This window comes from Pezoporus occidentalis, unplaced genomic scaffold, assembly GCF_034315485.1.
Source record: "Pezoporus occidentalis ecotype Australia unplaced genomic scaffold, CSIRO_AGI_Poc_V1 ctg246, whole genome shotgun sequence".
In the NCBI taxonomy this organism is placed as follows: Eukaryota; Metazoa; Chordata; class Aves; order Psittaciformes; family Psittacidae; genus Pezoporus; species Pezoporus occidentalis.
In genome coordinates, this window is record NW_026914350.1 from 286,118 (window position 1) to 301,328 (window position 15,211).

General features: G+C 46.2%; 2 protein-coding genes and 1 long non-coding RNA gene across 3 annotated transcripts; 2 read left to right on the forward strand and 1 right to left on the reverse strand.

Annotated features, from left to right (window-relative positions):
* Window positions 1–860: 860 nt before the first annotated feature.
* On the reverse strand, window positions 861–3,379 carry LOC134165710 (uncharacterized). Its single transcript, XR_009965621.1, has 2 exons — window positions 3,244–3,379; window positions 861–1,063 (listed from the first exon to the last, which is right to left on the reverse strand). It is a non-coding gene; the product is annotated as an uncharacterized LOC134165710 (long non-coding RNA).
* Window positions 2,513–5,904, forward strand: HOXA9 (homeobox A9). Its single transcript, XM_062622760.1, has 2 exons — window positions 2,513–3,373; window positions 4,480–5,904. Exons 1-2 carry the CDS (start codon window positions 2,824–2,826, stop codon window positions 4,716–4,718), a joined length of 789 nt encoding a protein of 262 aa, XP_062478744.1. The 5' UTR covers window positions 2,513–2,823; the 3' UTR covers window positions 4,719–5,904.
* Window positions 5,905–11,492: 5,588 nt separating this feature from the next.
* On the forward strand, window positions 11,493–14,491 carry HOXA7 (homeobox A7). The gene is made up of 2 exons (XM_062622755.1): window positions 11,493–12,018; window positions 13,077–14,491. Exons 1-2 carry the CDS (start codon window positions 11,643–11,645, stop codon window positions 13,358–13,360), a joined length of 660 nt encoding a protein of 219 aa, XP_062478739.1. The 5' UTR covers window positions 11,493–11,642; the 3' UTR covers window positions 13,361–14,491.
* Window positions 14,492–15,211: the final 720 nt, after the last annotated feature.

The window sequence follows — 15,211 nt, forward strand, 5'->3', positions numbered from 1 at the left end:
GTTCAGGAGTGTTTGCCAAGTCCCGTGCATTCCTGCCCCGCGCCCGCGCAGCGCCTTCTGCTAAAGTAACAGGGCTTACAGATACCCTTCGCTTAAGAACCGACAGTGTCCTTCCTCTTGCAGCCGGGGGTAAAAGGCAGTAGGCTGGGACCTCTGCTAACTTGGTTATATCGAGGTGGAGAGCAGGGAGTATTTTTGTCCAGGCACGATGGTTCCAACGGTGCTTCGTCCCTGGGAATTCGGATTTCATTGTGCAATTTAATGTGAACGTTGGGAGGCTTTTGCCTCCGAGTGTCTGAGCCACCAAAACCTTCAGTAATTTGCAACGCAAATCGTGGGGAGCCCCCGCTAGCCTTGGTGGCTAGCCTGCAAAATGGGCTTTGAGGAAAAAAGGAGTCTAAAAAGACGAAAAGAGAGATGAATGCCCCAGCGTTATTATCAGCAACGTGACCTCGTGAAAAACGCCTGTAATTATTTGCTGTATTTTATCCCTTGCTCTCTGTACACCCGCTCCTGCCACTTGGCCGCTGACAGTGAGCAAAGGCAGAATTTTACAGGGAAATAAAAATGCAGGCACTTTCTTTAAAGCATTACTGTTATTGTTATTCATTTGCTATTATTTTTGGTGGGCAACCAAAAAAATGAAACCCACTGCAAGTCGAGAACCCAAATTCGAATATAAACATCCAGGACTCCTGCAGCTAAGATTATTTTTTCTGAATGGAAAAAGGAAGTTCTACAATCACATTTCACCACAGCTGACTCTCAATAATAAATACAAATGACGTCGAGTTCCGTCTTTCCAGGAAAGAAATACAGTTATTTTGTACTATTATGGCGTGTCTACACAATGGCAAAAAAAAAAAAAAAAAAAAAGGAGAGATTTATTTGCATCTTTTAAATTATTAGAAAATAACGGGCTCCTTGTTTGTGGAGATCTTGCAACTGTTCCGTAATTTTCGAACTCTAATGGGGGATAATAGTTTCATTATGGGCCTTTGTAATAGTGAATGGGGGGAGAGAGCGTTGTTAAAATCGGATCTCTGTAAGATTTCAGATTAAACTGTTGGGAAGACATGAAAAGAAAAAGAAAGAGAGAAAGAGAGAGGGGGAGCGGGAGAGGGAGAGAGGCAGCCACACAGTGATGTAAAACTAATTAGAACCACACTTTCGCATGCACAATATTTACACGTGATTTTAATTATTACTCAGCCGTCCCTACCATTCGCCGGGCTCTATTTTCAATAAAAGCTATTTCGAGTAAATTGAGCCACTCGCCGAGATTTTTTGTGCTCCCTGCATTCTACTGACCGCGCTCCTTCGCCAACCGCGGGGATAAACAGCGTGAGCCTCCGCCGGAGGAGAAAACCCAGGGAGTCGCAGGCGTGTTTGCAGAGCGCTCAGCCACGACTTTAATTCCTAACACTGGACTTGGATCTGTCCGCCTCTTACTTTCCCCCCGCGCACCCTCCCCTCTTGTAACCCTCCACTCGGTTTCCGATGCCGTTAGCGTGTGTCCTGCAGTCAAAAGGAGGTGCCAGCAAATAACTGTATTTGCACATAAATTTGATTCACCAGATTGCGGGACGGCCGACTGTGAGCGCCCCTTTGATAGCCGCCCGGAGAAGCAGGGTGCCTTTCGGCAGCGGGGAGACGGGGCTTTTTCACCCTTTTCCCCCTGCTGCTTCCCTGCATCGTTAAAGAATTAATCGTCGTGATAAATTCCGGCGTCCGGCTCTGACCGCACTCCTTCCCTCCCGGCCGGGACGAAGTCTCCGTTCACCTCCGGCCGCCCAGCCCCGGCTCCTCTCCCCGGCCTGGCTAGGGTGTCCCCGCTCGCAGCGGCCCCATCCAAGGGCAGGGGCGGGCAGGCACGGAGGGGAGGACTCAGAGGGTGTTCCGGTCACTGCCGCGATCTCCCCGGCCGGGTGGGGTGCGTGATGAAGTGCAGTTTGGTGCGGGCCAGCCCAAATACCCGAGCCAGCCCCTGCCGCTGTGCTCCTCCGTCCCGGCGGCCGGGTTGCTGGAAGGGGGTAAGTTGAATTTGACTTTTCGCTTCTGGCTCTGCTCTGAACGGAACGGTATTATTTACAGTGAGTTCCCAAACTAAACACAATAGTATAATTTAACCTTTCCAAACACTCGTAAATTTTTACTGCTGTGAAACACAGCGATGCAAATGAGCACGCTCATAGTTACTGACTTAATAACAACCCCGTGGTTCCTGAAACAATAACTCCTTGTGAAATATAATAAATACATATTTGACTACACTATACCGCAACTGCTATTTTGTTGTTTTTTAGTTCTTTTTTGTTTTGTTTTGTTTTATTATTGTATCATTTTATGTGAAGGTCTCAGATCACAAGGGTGGTGGAGGTTCTTATTTAATTTTTTTTTCCTCGGGGAACACGACCCACTGATGGGATGATTAATTATGATATAAAATAGTCCGTTTAAACGAAAAAAAAAAAAAAGAAAAGAAAAAGAGGGGAGAGAGAAGGGGGGGGCGTAATACGGAATCTGATCTTTTCATCTCGGTTGGCTGCAATTAAAACAAACCCCGCGTATAACTCAAATATCCCTTTGCATAAAAACATATGGCCTCGCTATAAAAATTATGGCTGGAAAACAGTGACCCATTAATAGCCCGCGGACTGATTTATACTTTATTGTTCTGCTCCCCCCGCCACGTGACCGGGGCAGCCAATGGGCGCCCGGGCTGCCCTCAACTTATTACTGAGTCTACTTCTCCGCCAGCACCAAGTTGTTACGTGAAACCCGCAGCCCCGAACCGCGGCGGGTCCGCCGCCCGCGCCCGCCATGTCGGCTCCCGGGACCCTCAGCAATTACTACGTGGACTCCTTCCTGGTGCCGGAGGGGGACGAGCTGTCGGCGCCCCGCTACCCCCCCGCCCCACTGGGGCCGCCGCCTCCGCGGCCGGCGGCGCTGGCCGAGCACCCCGAGCTGGCCCCCTGCAGCTTCCAGCCCAAGGCGCCCGTCTTCGGCCCCCCCTGGAGCCCCGCGCACCCCGCCGGCGCCAGCGGCGTCCCCGCCGTCTACCACCCCTACGCGCACCACCAGGCGCCGGTGGCACCGCCCGACGGCAGGTACATGCGTTCGTGGCTTGAGCCTGTGCCGGGCTCCTTGTCTTTCCCCGGGTTACCTACCGGCAGGCATTACGGCATTAAACCTGAACCGCTGGCGGCCAGGAGGGCTGACTGTACCACGTTTGACACTCACACTTTGTCTCTCTCTGATTATGCTTGTGGTTCTCCTCCAGTTGATAGGGATAAGCAAAGCCACGAAGGCGCATTCTCTGAAAGCAATGGAGAAAGTGAGGCAAACGGAGAGAAACCGCAGATCGATCCAAGTAAGTGGGACTGCGAGGGTCATGGACTTCAGGGCACTGCGCCGGCGGCGGGGAGGTGGCGAGGCGCTGGGGTTAGTTGCGCGGCCGAGCACCGGCTGCCAGCGCCGCAGCTCCAGCTCTCCGGGGTCTGCCATCTGCGGAAGCTACAGCTGCCTTCCGCAAGCTTGAACGGGATCTAGGATGGCTCGGGCTTTCCAGGCTGAAAGGAAAACAAAAAACCCACCCTACAGCTGCAACTTAACAACAACAACAAAAACCCCACCAGCCAACCCCCAAATCCAGAAAGGCAAAAGCTGCCCCCCTCTCCCTCCTCAGCCACCCCAGCAAACTTCGTGGGACGCGTTTGCATCCTCCTGCCCCAGGCAGACGCCAGGGAGAGGGTGTCTAGAAAGCATCGGATGTGAATCTGGTCTTTTTGAGACGGCTCGCAGGCCTGGGAAGCTCTTGCGGTGCTGAATGCACAAACCTCGCCGTTGACTTGGTCCCTTCCCTCCCCCCTTTCGTCTCTTCTGTGGAAAAACCCGGCCGGGCTGGATGCTCCCATTGCTGCGGAACTGGTGGCAGACCGCCTCGGGGTTGCTATCGCGATTAACGCTGTGCGAATGAGGGTCCTAAGGTGGCGAGGTTTTAATTATGCCAGTTGCAGGCTGACTCGCCAGCTCCCTGGGTCTTGCCAGTGATGATACAGGAGAAGGCCGAAATTAAAAAGTGAAACAATTTCGATGACATATTGGTCTGACTGGTCACTCCCGGGCTGGCAGTTGGGGGGGGGGGGGGGCAGGAAGGAGGGAGGGAGCTAGCAGAGAGAGTGAGGAGGAGAAAGTATTCCAAAATTGCATCCTATAAACAATAAAAAAAGGCGAGAGGAGGTGGGGGCAGCGGGGCTCTGCTGCATGTCGCTGCTTGTGACCTCTCTATGTGTTTGTATTTTGGAGTCCATTGTGTCTCACTATGCTCTGTGCCTGGGGAGACGAGAGGCACCTCTAAACCCCAATATCGGGACACATACGCCGCTTGTCCTGCGTGTATCTCCCTCTCCAGCCCCCTCCTCCTTATGCTCCCACCACCCCCCCGAGCCTGAACTTCTCCTGTTGTTTTCGTTGTAGATAATCCAGCTGCAAACTGGCTCCACGCAAGGTCCACCAGGAAAAAGCGCTGCCCTTACACCAAGCACCAGACGCTGGAACTGGAGAAGGAGTTCCTGTTTAATATGTATCTCACTAGGGACCGCAGATACGAGGTGGCCAGGCTCCTCAATTTAACTGAGAGACAAGTGAAAATCTGGTTTCAGAACAGGAGGATGAAAATGAAGAAAATCAACAAAGATCGAGCAAAGGACGAATGACGGCGACATGGGGGTTAAATTAAAAATGCACAAAGTAAAAAAAAAAAAAAAGGAAAAAGGAAAAAAACTAAGAAAAATAAGTTAAAAACAAAACAAAAAACCCTCCCCTGGAGCCCTGCCATTCAATGCGTCTGGGTCCAGGCCTCATTTTTTTTCCCTTGGCAAATTGTGATTATGATTGTACCTTGATTGTCACAGAGACCAGTTTGCCAGGAGAGGTACAGTAAGACTTTTAATTTTCTAACAGGAAAGAAAAAGGGGGCATTAGCACGAAAAGGCTGTTTAGCTGGCTTGTATAGATCTACCTGTTTCTTCACTTACTGAAAGAAAAAAAAAAAAAAAAAGAAAAAAACTACCTTTTCATAATGCACAACTATTTACGAACTGTATAGTTTAGTCTTACGTAGTTAATTTTATTCGCTCTTTGCGCGGCAGAGAGATCTCTGCTCTAATACTTGAACACTGTGTTTTATTGTGGTAATTATGTTTGTGACTCAATTTATGTGCTTGGGTGCTGTACCGGATGTAATGGTGTAAGCTAGAATTCAATTTGAACTCAGGTTGTTTATTATAAAAATTGCATAGAGTATAGCTCTGTAGTGTATTAAGTCTTTTCTGTATAATTAGACAGTTAACCTTTGATTGTAATATATATATATTATATATATCCCAACGAAAAAAGAGAAAGGAAAAAAAAACAAGGCTCGTCTGGGATGTCTGGGAATTAAGGTTTGAAGCAAGTAATTTTAGTATGCACAGTTGATATATATATAGTACTGTCTTTGTCGGTTGTATATACAATCTATATATTTAAAAAAGTAAAGGAACAGACTAGCTTAAATATTGTTTTTGCACCAGTGAGCAGTTATCAGATTTCGGAGCTATACGTATATGTGAAAAGGGTAACTACCTATGGTTTACGTTTTAATTTTAATCGAATGATTTGATGGTTATTGTAATGAAGGTTAATTTTATTGATAATAAATTATACGCTATAAAACCCTACATTTGGTTATTGTAAATTTGTATCTATTAAAAAAAAAAAAAAAAGACATCGGGGGAGTTATGTTGATGCAGAACGTACACTGTCTATTTTGAAATAGTTACCTCAAGGCCTACTGACCAAATCGTTGTGTTGAAATGATATTTAACTTTTTGCCAAATAAAATATATTGATTCTTTTCTACTTTGTGATGCTTTAAGATTGTTAAGAAAGGGCTCTTCCACAGCACACTGAATTTCGCCCGCAGATGTGGTAGGGGTAGGGCAGCCGCCGAGGCAATATTATTTCGGCGTCAGTTCCATAAACACAGACTTCAGGTGATAAAATTTGCTCTTATTTTGGTCCGAAATGGGCAGATTCAGGTCCCGAATGCCATTGCTTGGCTGGGAGGAGGCTTTGCTTCCCCCCTTCCGGATATAATTTAGGAAGGAGCCGAGGAGGGAGCCCCTTCGCCTAGCAGTGGAGGCACAGCCCCCAGTTAGCGCGGATTTAATAAATTTGCCTGGCGGGGTGGGGGATTTAAGACCAAACCAAAATGTCCGACGTTCTGCGATGGGGACAATAATGTAAATCAGCTCAGACAGCGACATTTAAATTGAGATGGTTAATTAGCCTCCATCAGAAAATGTCTAACACTAAGTGTGCTTCACAAGCGCTGTGTGAAGCGCCTTCATTTTAGGGTTATCCCTTCTAGAGATAATTGCCCATGCAAAATATGTTATTTCAAACATCACTCCCTTTTTTCTTCCCTGCCATCACATTTGGGATTTTTTTTTTCCCTTTCAGATTTCCCGTGGCAAATGAAAATAACGCATTGCATTTTACTAGAGCCTCAGATTATATATGTGTATATATATAGATATAGGTACAGATAAAATTTTACAGACAATTATAGCAGAATTTATGGTGTCAATTTTACTCGCTGATTTAGCCGAAGGAAAGAGGTGGGCTGGCAGCAGGCTAGAGCACAGGAGACAAAATAGGATTTATTTTAAAAAAACACAAGAAGGTTTCCTTGGAGTGGAAGATTTCCACACACACGCCCCCCACCCCTCCGCTACACACACCCCTCCCCCGCCGCCCCAAGCCAAACCAAGCTCAGCAACAAAAGAAAATAACGAAGTCTGTGAGCTTGCTGAAATTTACCCTTGCTTTGGGCGGACATCTTACTGCTCAGAGCAGTTATCCTCCATAATATGAGCCGCAGCACACTTCTGCGGCACACCGAGTCTTGTTTGCAAATATGTCGAATAACAATACAAGCCTTCTTGTTTTACGGGCGTACACTTACACACACATATGTATATTTAAAGAAAAATAAGATGGAACACACTTATGGCATTGGCAGAAGTTGTCGTTAGGAAAATTCAGAGCCATACAGTGCAATAAAAGAAAATGACTGCTGTTACCGTTTATGGGGTGTAAAACGCTGCAGGGCTAAAGACAAAACTTAGGGAGCCGGCAAGAAGTTTACAGATGTGCGGAACTGCGGGAGTGGGAAAAAAGCTTCTGGCTTCACCTTAAAAAAAAAAAAAAAAAAAAGGAGAAATCCGGGGGTAAGATTTGATGAGTTCTAATTAGCAAAAGGGAGCTCGTTCTGGTGTGTACACACACACAAAAAGCCCCTAATTGATCCCTGAGCCAGTATTTGGGGATGCTGGGACGCCCTCTGTTGTTGCAGACAGAGGCAACTTCAAAGAATCCGCATTAAGAGTGTGTAATAAATGACGGGTCTGCAAACTGTCTGGAATTCGGCTCTTAATGAGTTTACAACTGTCCAGCCACAATTAAGATTTTCTACAAAAGGCTTTTCATTTGTTTTGTCTGGCTGTTTTAGATAAAGCGGGCGAGCGGAAATAACAACCTTTTATTGGCCTTCCCCTGCTTAAATCCAGGCTGGGAGGTGGACATTTATCTTCCCGGGCGCTGGCTGGCAGAGGCGCTGGCTCCGTGGGCCACGACGCGGCGAGACGGCGGGAGGCGGCGGTGGCTGTGGCGTGGCGGCGGCGGCAGGTGGCGCTGTGACACCGCGAAAGAGGCTGCTCCTGCCCGCCATCAAGAGCTCGGCCGCCTCCCCGAAAGCTCCTAAAATGTCGACTTTATGGGAGCATAACTCGGGTGGGAACCTCTGGTTTGGTTTTAACAAAGGCCGAGAGCTTTGAGATTCCCCCTCTTCCCTTTCCTTATCCTGGGAGTACAGCGAGGGATCCCCCTCTGGCACCGGGCGCCGTTAGTGTGACGTTCACCGCCTGGCCCCACTGGGTGCACCCATGGCAAAAAGTAAAGCTTGCTCTGCACCAAGAGCGTATCGAGCATTTATTATTCTCAAAACGCCGAATCATTTCCTATTAGCTAATAGAGATGGATGGAGCCCTGGCACTGAACCACTAGCTCCTCTTTCTCTTGGCCCAGACTTTCGCCCTTCTCTGGTGAAGCTCTGAGGCTGCAAACAGGCTGTCCTGACCTTCCGAAGGGCTTCTCTAAAAGGAAATATTGGGAGCAAGGGGGAATTAAGGGGGTCGGGCAGGATGGAAGAGGGTGTCCGGATCAGCCCCAGAGGAGAGCACCCGGAGGGCTTCCCCGTCGGAGTGTTGGATGAAGCGGCGGGTTTTCCAGTGCCCGTCTCCACCTCGCATAGTGGAAAACGGCAGCACCGCAAACCCCCTGTTAGAAAATTATTTACCGGCGATTGAAATTCCTCAACAGCTGTCTTTGATCCAAATGAAAAGCTCTTCTTGTGTCCCAAGCAATTTCAGTTCAGTGGGACCCGCTGTAATTATATGATACAGACGCGAACAGACTGATGTTCTGCAAACTTGACGTGTCTCTCAAAGTCATTCCTAACTTCTCCTCGCCTTCTATTTTGATTTCTTCCAGTAGTTTTCCTATTTTTTCCTCCCTTTTTGCTTTTGTTGGCTTAAGCGTGTTGAGAATGAGGCTTAGTGGGAATTGTGGAGTGTTTTCAGATTGCAGTTGCCAAAAGAGAAGGGGGGAAAGTAAGTGGAAGGAAAATAAAAGCAGAAGGAAAAGAAACATAAAATAGTGTCTGAAGTATGAGCGCAGTATTTTTCAAGTTTAAGGCAGACAAGTAAACAACTAGCTGCGTAGTATTCCGCAACAGAATATTTTTTTCCGCAGCTTATTTAAATTTCCTTAAATCAAAGCCAATCCCTTTATATCGAAATTCAGAATCGGGAAGGAATGCGAGTACTGAGCTATTTTTTACACGCGCTGATTCAAAGATTTGATTCTTTCTAGGGATAGAGAGTAACAGCCACTCCCTACTTTCTAACAAGAGCCTTCAGATCAAATGTTTGTCTACAGTGGCATTGCTAAACTCATTATGATTTTTTTTTCCTTGGGCAATAAAATTATATTGAAATTTAAAAGTGTTTATGCATCGTCATACTAAATAATAACTTGGCACAGTGCGCTCTATTATAATCGTGGTTAAATTACAGCGAGCACAGATTCCGAAACAACAAAATCTTCTCTAGTTTGAACCACATCAAGATACTGTTTAATACACAAGCCATAATCATGTAGTGCTCCCAGGTCGCTTATTACTTATGAATACCGTTTTGACATTACATTTTACTTCCCGGAAAAGCTCAGGAGGAGAAGAAAGGTAGTTCAGAGCTCACAGGAGAAAAAAAAAATAAATACAATGAATCACGCCTAGAGTATTATTTTTAAAGCTTGTGAGAATATCGCGATGACGGAAACCTTGAAATCTGCGCCCGTTCGCCGTTCCCTCGACTGGGGAAAAAAAAATCTGGGAAAGAAATTTAAAAATTTCTATTTAAAACTGCGTTTTCAGACTCAGGGATCCACCCTGATTTTGTGAGCGATAGAACGGGAAATTTCAGCGTCTGTTTCAGAGACAGCGATATGGCTCACGCGCGGGGAGGGGGGTGGGGGGGGTGGGGGGAGAAGCAGTAAATAAGGTGGCAGGGACCCATGTTTAGGGGCCGTTTTAAGGTTTATTTAGAGAAGACTTTTTCAGAAATCTTAAGGGATGGCAGAAAAAAAAAACCAAAGTTGAAAGCAGCGTATATATACACGCACGCACACACATATATATGAAAAAGGTGGCGGCAGTAAACACACAGAAGCAAAGAAAAACATATAAACGTGTAAATTATACAGAAACAGAGAGCTCGAAATACAACCACCCAGCTGATCTATTCGGTTCTATGCTATCCATATTTAAGTCTAGACACTGGCTATATTTGCTGTTTCTTTCTTCTTGCATCTTAGTATGTTGTCACCAGAGGAGCAATTTATTGGTCTAATGTCATCTACTTCAGCCTCTTTGATCTTCTTGGTCGTCGTCTTGTTTGTATCCATTCGTTTAACTTCTTGGGCCTTTTTTCCTTTAAAGCAGTCTCTTCTGCCGCCGTGTTCCCACATCGCAACTGCGACAGCAGGGATATTGTCTAATATTGGCGAATTGGAAGAAATAACAGAATGCGGTGCGTTAACCATCTTCTCCCTTATGCCTGCAAATAATAACTTCATTTTCATGTGCTTAACACTTGGCAAATATCTACATACAGCCACATTTGCGTGCTCTGAAGCACCAATATCTCAGGGATCTGGTTGTAGAGGATTTACTTGCTTCTGTCAGTAACTTATATTCATGAGGCTGCAGTAACCGCGTATAAAGAGTCCCAAAGGGTGCGTATGTATGTGTGTGTGTTGGAGGTGTGTGTGGAGTGTGTGGGGGGAGGATGTCCCACGTTTACAAAAACGTAAAGTTTAGTGCCCGTGCTAAATATCGCCAAGAACAATTTTAACTGGTGAGAAAGTCTTTGTACATGGGGCACCAAACTATAATTGAAAGGAGAATTTCCGGGGCAATTCCATTGTGCTCCTTCCAGTTTATGATGTGCAATACAGTCAGGCAATAAAAGCTGTCTTTACCAGGACTCCCTGTCTGAGGGAAGGAAACTCATTTTACGATCCGTTTAAAGGAAGGGCATAGTGCATCCTCAATGAAGAGCCATTCGCATTGTTGGGGAGCCCACTGTTTAGAAAAGCAGGAACGCTCCCCGTCATCTGAGCGTCCCGCTGCCGTCTCACCCTTAGGACCGTAAGGTATGTAGGACAGTAAAGGTAAAAGGGGCATGAAACAGACTGCTGAGATTTGAAACCCTTTGTAGGCGATTTCTTCAGCGCGGGGGATTTTGGTTTGTTTTTTTCATTTTCAGGTGTTCAGAAAGGTGGTTTTTTTTTCTAGTACTTATTTTTCTTTCTGTTTTTTTTTTCTTTTTTTTTTTTCCCTCTCCTGGGAGAGTGACCCTGACTTTTTGTCCCAAAGGGGGGGCAAACCGGGAGGCTCACTCCAGGGGGACCCCTTGGTTTTACAGCCTCGGGGAACCCCTTTAGGGCCGGCGGTGTGCCACTGGGCCCTGAAAATGGGGGGTACCTCTCCAAAACCCTCTCCCGGCTTACCGCCTGCTTATTTCCCCCTTTACGGGAAAAAAAAAAAAAGAAATAAGGGTGACGAGCAGCCTCCGTAAAACTATATTTTGCCTGATTTCATTTTTCAGAACACCCCCGGTTTGTCTGAGGGACAGTATGTGCGCGTTCCCCCCTCGGGAAATGGGAAGCACTGCACCCCGTCCGCGGGGTGGCGAGGGTGCGGCGGCGGCTGGAGGGCGCTCCCGGGCCCGACGGCAGCGGCGGCGTTCCCGACCCGTCCATGTCCGGGCACCGGCGGGCCGCGGCCGGCACCACCTGTGAGGCGGGCGGGGATTGGCGGACGCCGTCATATGACCGGTCACGTGCTCGAGGCAGCTCAGTCCAAAAGAAAATGGGGTTTGGTGTAAATCTGGGGGTGTAATGTTATCATATATCACGCTACCTCGTAAAACCGACACTGAAGCCTGCCGGACAACAAATCACAGGTCAAAATTATGAGTTCTTCGTATTATGTGAATGCGCTTTTTAGCAAATATACGGCGGGGGCTTCTCTTTTCCAAAATGCAGAGCCTACTTCTTGCTCCTTTGCAAGCAACTCCCAGAGAAGCGGCTATGGACCAGGCGCGGGTGCCTTCGCCTCCTCCATGCCCGGCTTGTACAATGTGAACAGTACCATATATCAAAGCCCGTTCTCTTCCGGATACAGCCTGGGCTCTGATGCCTACAACCTGCATTGTTCCTCTTTTGATCAGAACATTCCCGTCCTCTGCAATGAGCTAACCAAACCCAGCTGTGAGAAAGCGGAGGAAAGCAACCTGCACAACCAGGCTGAGCCTAATTTCCGGATATACCCCTGGATGAGGTCTTCAGGTAGGGGCAAGCGGAGAGGGCTTGAAGCCGTGGCAGCCAGGCAAAGCGTGTCGCCAGAATTATTGTCAGCACAGCCTTTATGGTTTTAATTATAGCCGAGGCGCCATTGCGTAGAAAGCCCGTGGCATTGTATGTAAATGAGTATCATAAAACTTTTTATTGCCCAATTAATGGGTTCTAGCCTCGTAAATTTATTTAACTCCATTTGCTATGGAATTTTAGCATTGAGTTGGTTTGTGCTGTTTGCTGTAGAAATGCGGAGACCTGACCGCGGGCTTCCAGAGCCCCCACGGGTAAGCGGCTCCCCTGCTCTCTGTCGAAGTTGGGCAGAAAAATCCCGCTCGCTGGGAAAAGCGGAGGGGAGAGGGGCGTTCAGGAGCGGGGGCCGGGCTGCTGAGGACTTTGCCAGCCCATGTTGCGGAGACGTGCCACTCTTGTCCCTCCCTGCCCTTTCCACGGAGATAAGGATCTATAGAAATGTACTAAACAGGAAAACGGGGCGGGGGGGGTGGGGGGTGAGGGGTACTGAGGGGGAGAGTGTGTGAAAAAGGAGAGCTCTCAAATCTGGAGCTAAATGCGATGTATTGTTTACGATCCAAGTAGGGTGGGGGTATGTGTGGAGGGAGCCCCCGATATTGAAATAAAATAAATACGGCCCAACCTTTCAGCTCTCTATTTCCACTTGCGAAATGCGAAAGTCTGGAAGGGTTTTAGGGAAATACATCGCCTGGGGGAAAAGTTCCTCCTCCCAAAAGCAATTTCCTCCCCCACTTCTTCTCCTGAATGCTTTCTCTCCACTTTTTCTAGGTCTCGAGGAACTTAATTTTTGCCTTGCCCGAGCAGGGCAGGTCGTGTGGCTGAAATGTCTTTGTTATGGGAAAGTGGGGGGACGGGTGGAAGTGAGAGGAGGGTATCATTCACTGTTGTTCGGCAGCTTTTTTGTTTTTTATTATTTGTTTATAAAAAGCATATTAAGAAGGAAAAGGGAAAAAAATTGGAAGGAGAAAACTTTCTTCTCTCTTCTTGCCTAACTCCTGGCCGTTTGTGCCTGTTTTCAGGTCCAGATAGGAAGCGAGGGCGCCAGACCTATACCCGCTACCAGACCCTGGAGCTGGAGAAGGAATTCCACTTCAATCGTTATCTGACTCGGCGGCGGAGGATAGAGATCGCCCATGCTCTCTGCCTGACGGAGAGGCAGATCAAAATCTGGTTCCAGAACCGGAGGATGAAGTGGAAGAAGGAGCACAAGGAAGAGAGCTCCAGCACCCCGGCTCCCACAGAGCCCATGTCAGCAGCAGCCTCTGTCGAGAAAGTGGAAGAAGACGAGGAAGAGGAGGACTAAGGAATCCCACTCGAGGAAGTGATCTCTTAGTCTAACGTATGCACATGACAGTTGGGAAAGCTCCCTTTAAAGGAGGAAAAAAAAAAAAAAAAGGAGAGAGACTTAATGTTTTTATTAAAAAAAAAAGAATAATTTCCCTCCAATAATCATCTTGCAAGCGGGCGTTTGCAGACATTATAACGTTTCTTGGGGCAGTTTCCCAGCCTTCTGTCCATTCTCCCGTGCTCCCCAGACCTACCCTGTGCCGAACCTTTTGGTAATATCTCCTAAGAGCATTCTACAATCATTTATTTTTTTCGTTTACCCAAAAACGGGTGGGTGGGTTTCTCCATGGGACATTTCACTGGGAGAGGCGCTGCTTGCACAGATAGTAAACCATGACCTTCGAAGTAACTACCTGACTCAGTAGTCCCAATCATGTGTAAGGGGAAAAGTGCATTAGGCTCACATTAAGAAAAACTACCTAATTTTGAATAAGTAGCTCTGCACTTCTCTTTTTCTTTTTTTTTTTTTTTTTTTGTTAATTATTGTTAAAAAAGTATCATAACTAACAGATACACTAACAAAAGGTTAAACAGCAAGTAAGGTGGTGGGGGGGGGAGATGTTCCACAAACCACTACGATCTACAGCAATGATTTGTACTACCTATTTTCCAGACTACCTATATATCTTGCTCCGCCTACCTATCTTTGAAAGTATACTGTATTTTAGTAGTCAAAAGGATGTTACAAGATTACTAATGTGAATTGCAAAATGCTTTTAGAAATGTAAGTGTAGTCATTTGAAAAGCACGCATCCATAGCTTTGGTATAGAATTTGGTACCGAAAAGGCTGAATATATTTAAATTTAAAATAATATATTTATTCCAAAGCAATTATAAATGAAAACCATATGCTGCAATATATCTTTGTTCTTGATTCTTTACTATTCCGAGTGAGGAAGCAAACACACACCAATATTGTACAAAGCGGTTTAATATCTCCCATTGGCTTCTACCTTCGGCTGCCTTTGCCAAAGGCCGTTTTCTTATTCTAGGTTGATCTTGCTTAATATAGCGGAAGTGTTATTTGAAAACTGAATTTAAATGACCATGTAACCACCTTTAAAAAAAACAAACAACAACAAACAACTGTTTGTCCTGATTATCTGTAAGTGTTATTATGTAATACCGTGAATTTTCCTACAATAGCATATACTGGTTGGGTTTTGTTTTTGTTTTTTTTTTTCTTTGTCATTTATATTCGTCTTGGAGCTCATTTGTAAGATCATTTCATAATTTGGGAAGTATGTAATTAATTTGGAAACTTTGTAGCATGGTGTATTGTTAAGAACTCTGTATAAATCCGTCGTAAAGGTTTGGCTAAAGCTCTTTCAAAAATTGTATGTTACAATGTGTTTCGATGTGTTCATTGTGAACATTTGGATATGCCGTGTAAGTATTGGAAGTGGGGAAAAAAAAACGTCCGTGAACTCCCTTTGGAAGTGATACCGTGTTCAAGTATCTCCCACGATAAATGTGTTTTATGTTATACAGAAAATAAATATGCTTGTTGACAATGAATTGTGTTTCTTTATTAGGGAAACTGTTCGAAGGAAGCATCAAAAAATAATTTACATTGACAAATACAGAAATTAGACCATATAAATATTATTTTCAGTAATCAGAATGGGAAAAAATCCAAGGTGATGGATTGATAGGAATCAGTCAATTTCTCTATCTCGTCTTCGTTATTTCCCCCCCCCCCCCAGTGCTGTTGATTAATAAAGCGAAAAGCCTGCTTTATGGGAAGGTTTCCTTCCACTTTTTCCCGTCCTCTCGCAATCCTAAAGCTAGTCCAGGCGGCCGACA

Coding starts and splice junctions, on each gene's coding strand:
- HOXA7 (XM_062622755.1), top strand. CDS start 11,643: ATGAGTTCTTCGTATTATGTGAATGCGCTTTTTAGCAAATATACGGCG. Junction 12,019..13,076: donor CCCCTGGATGAGGTCTTCAG/GTAGGGGCAAGC, acceptor GCCTGTTTTCAG/GTCCAGATAGGAAGCGAGGG.
- HOXA9 (XM_062622760.1), top strand. CDS start 2,824: ATGTCGGCTCCCGGGACCCTCAGCAATTACTACGTGGACTCCTTCCTG. Junction 3,374..4,479: donor GAAACCGCAGATCGATCCAA/GTAAGTGGGACT, acceptor TTTTCGTTGTAG/ATAATCCAGCTGCAAACTGG.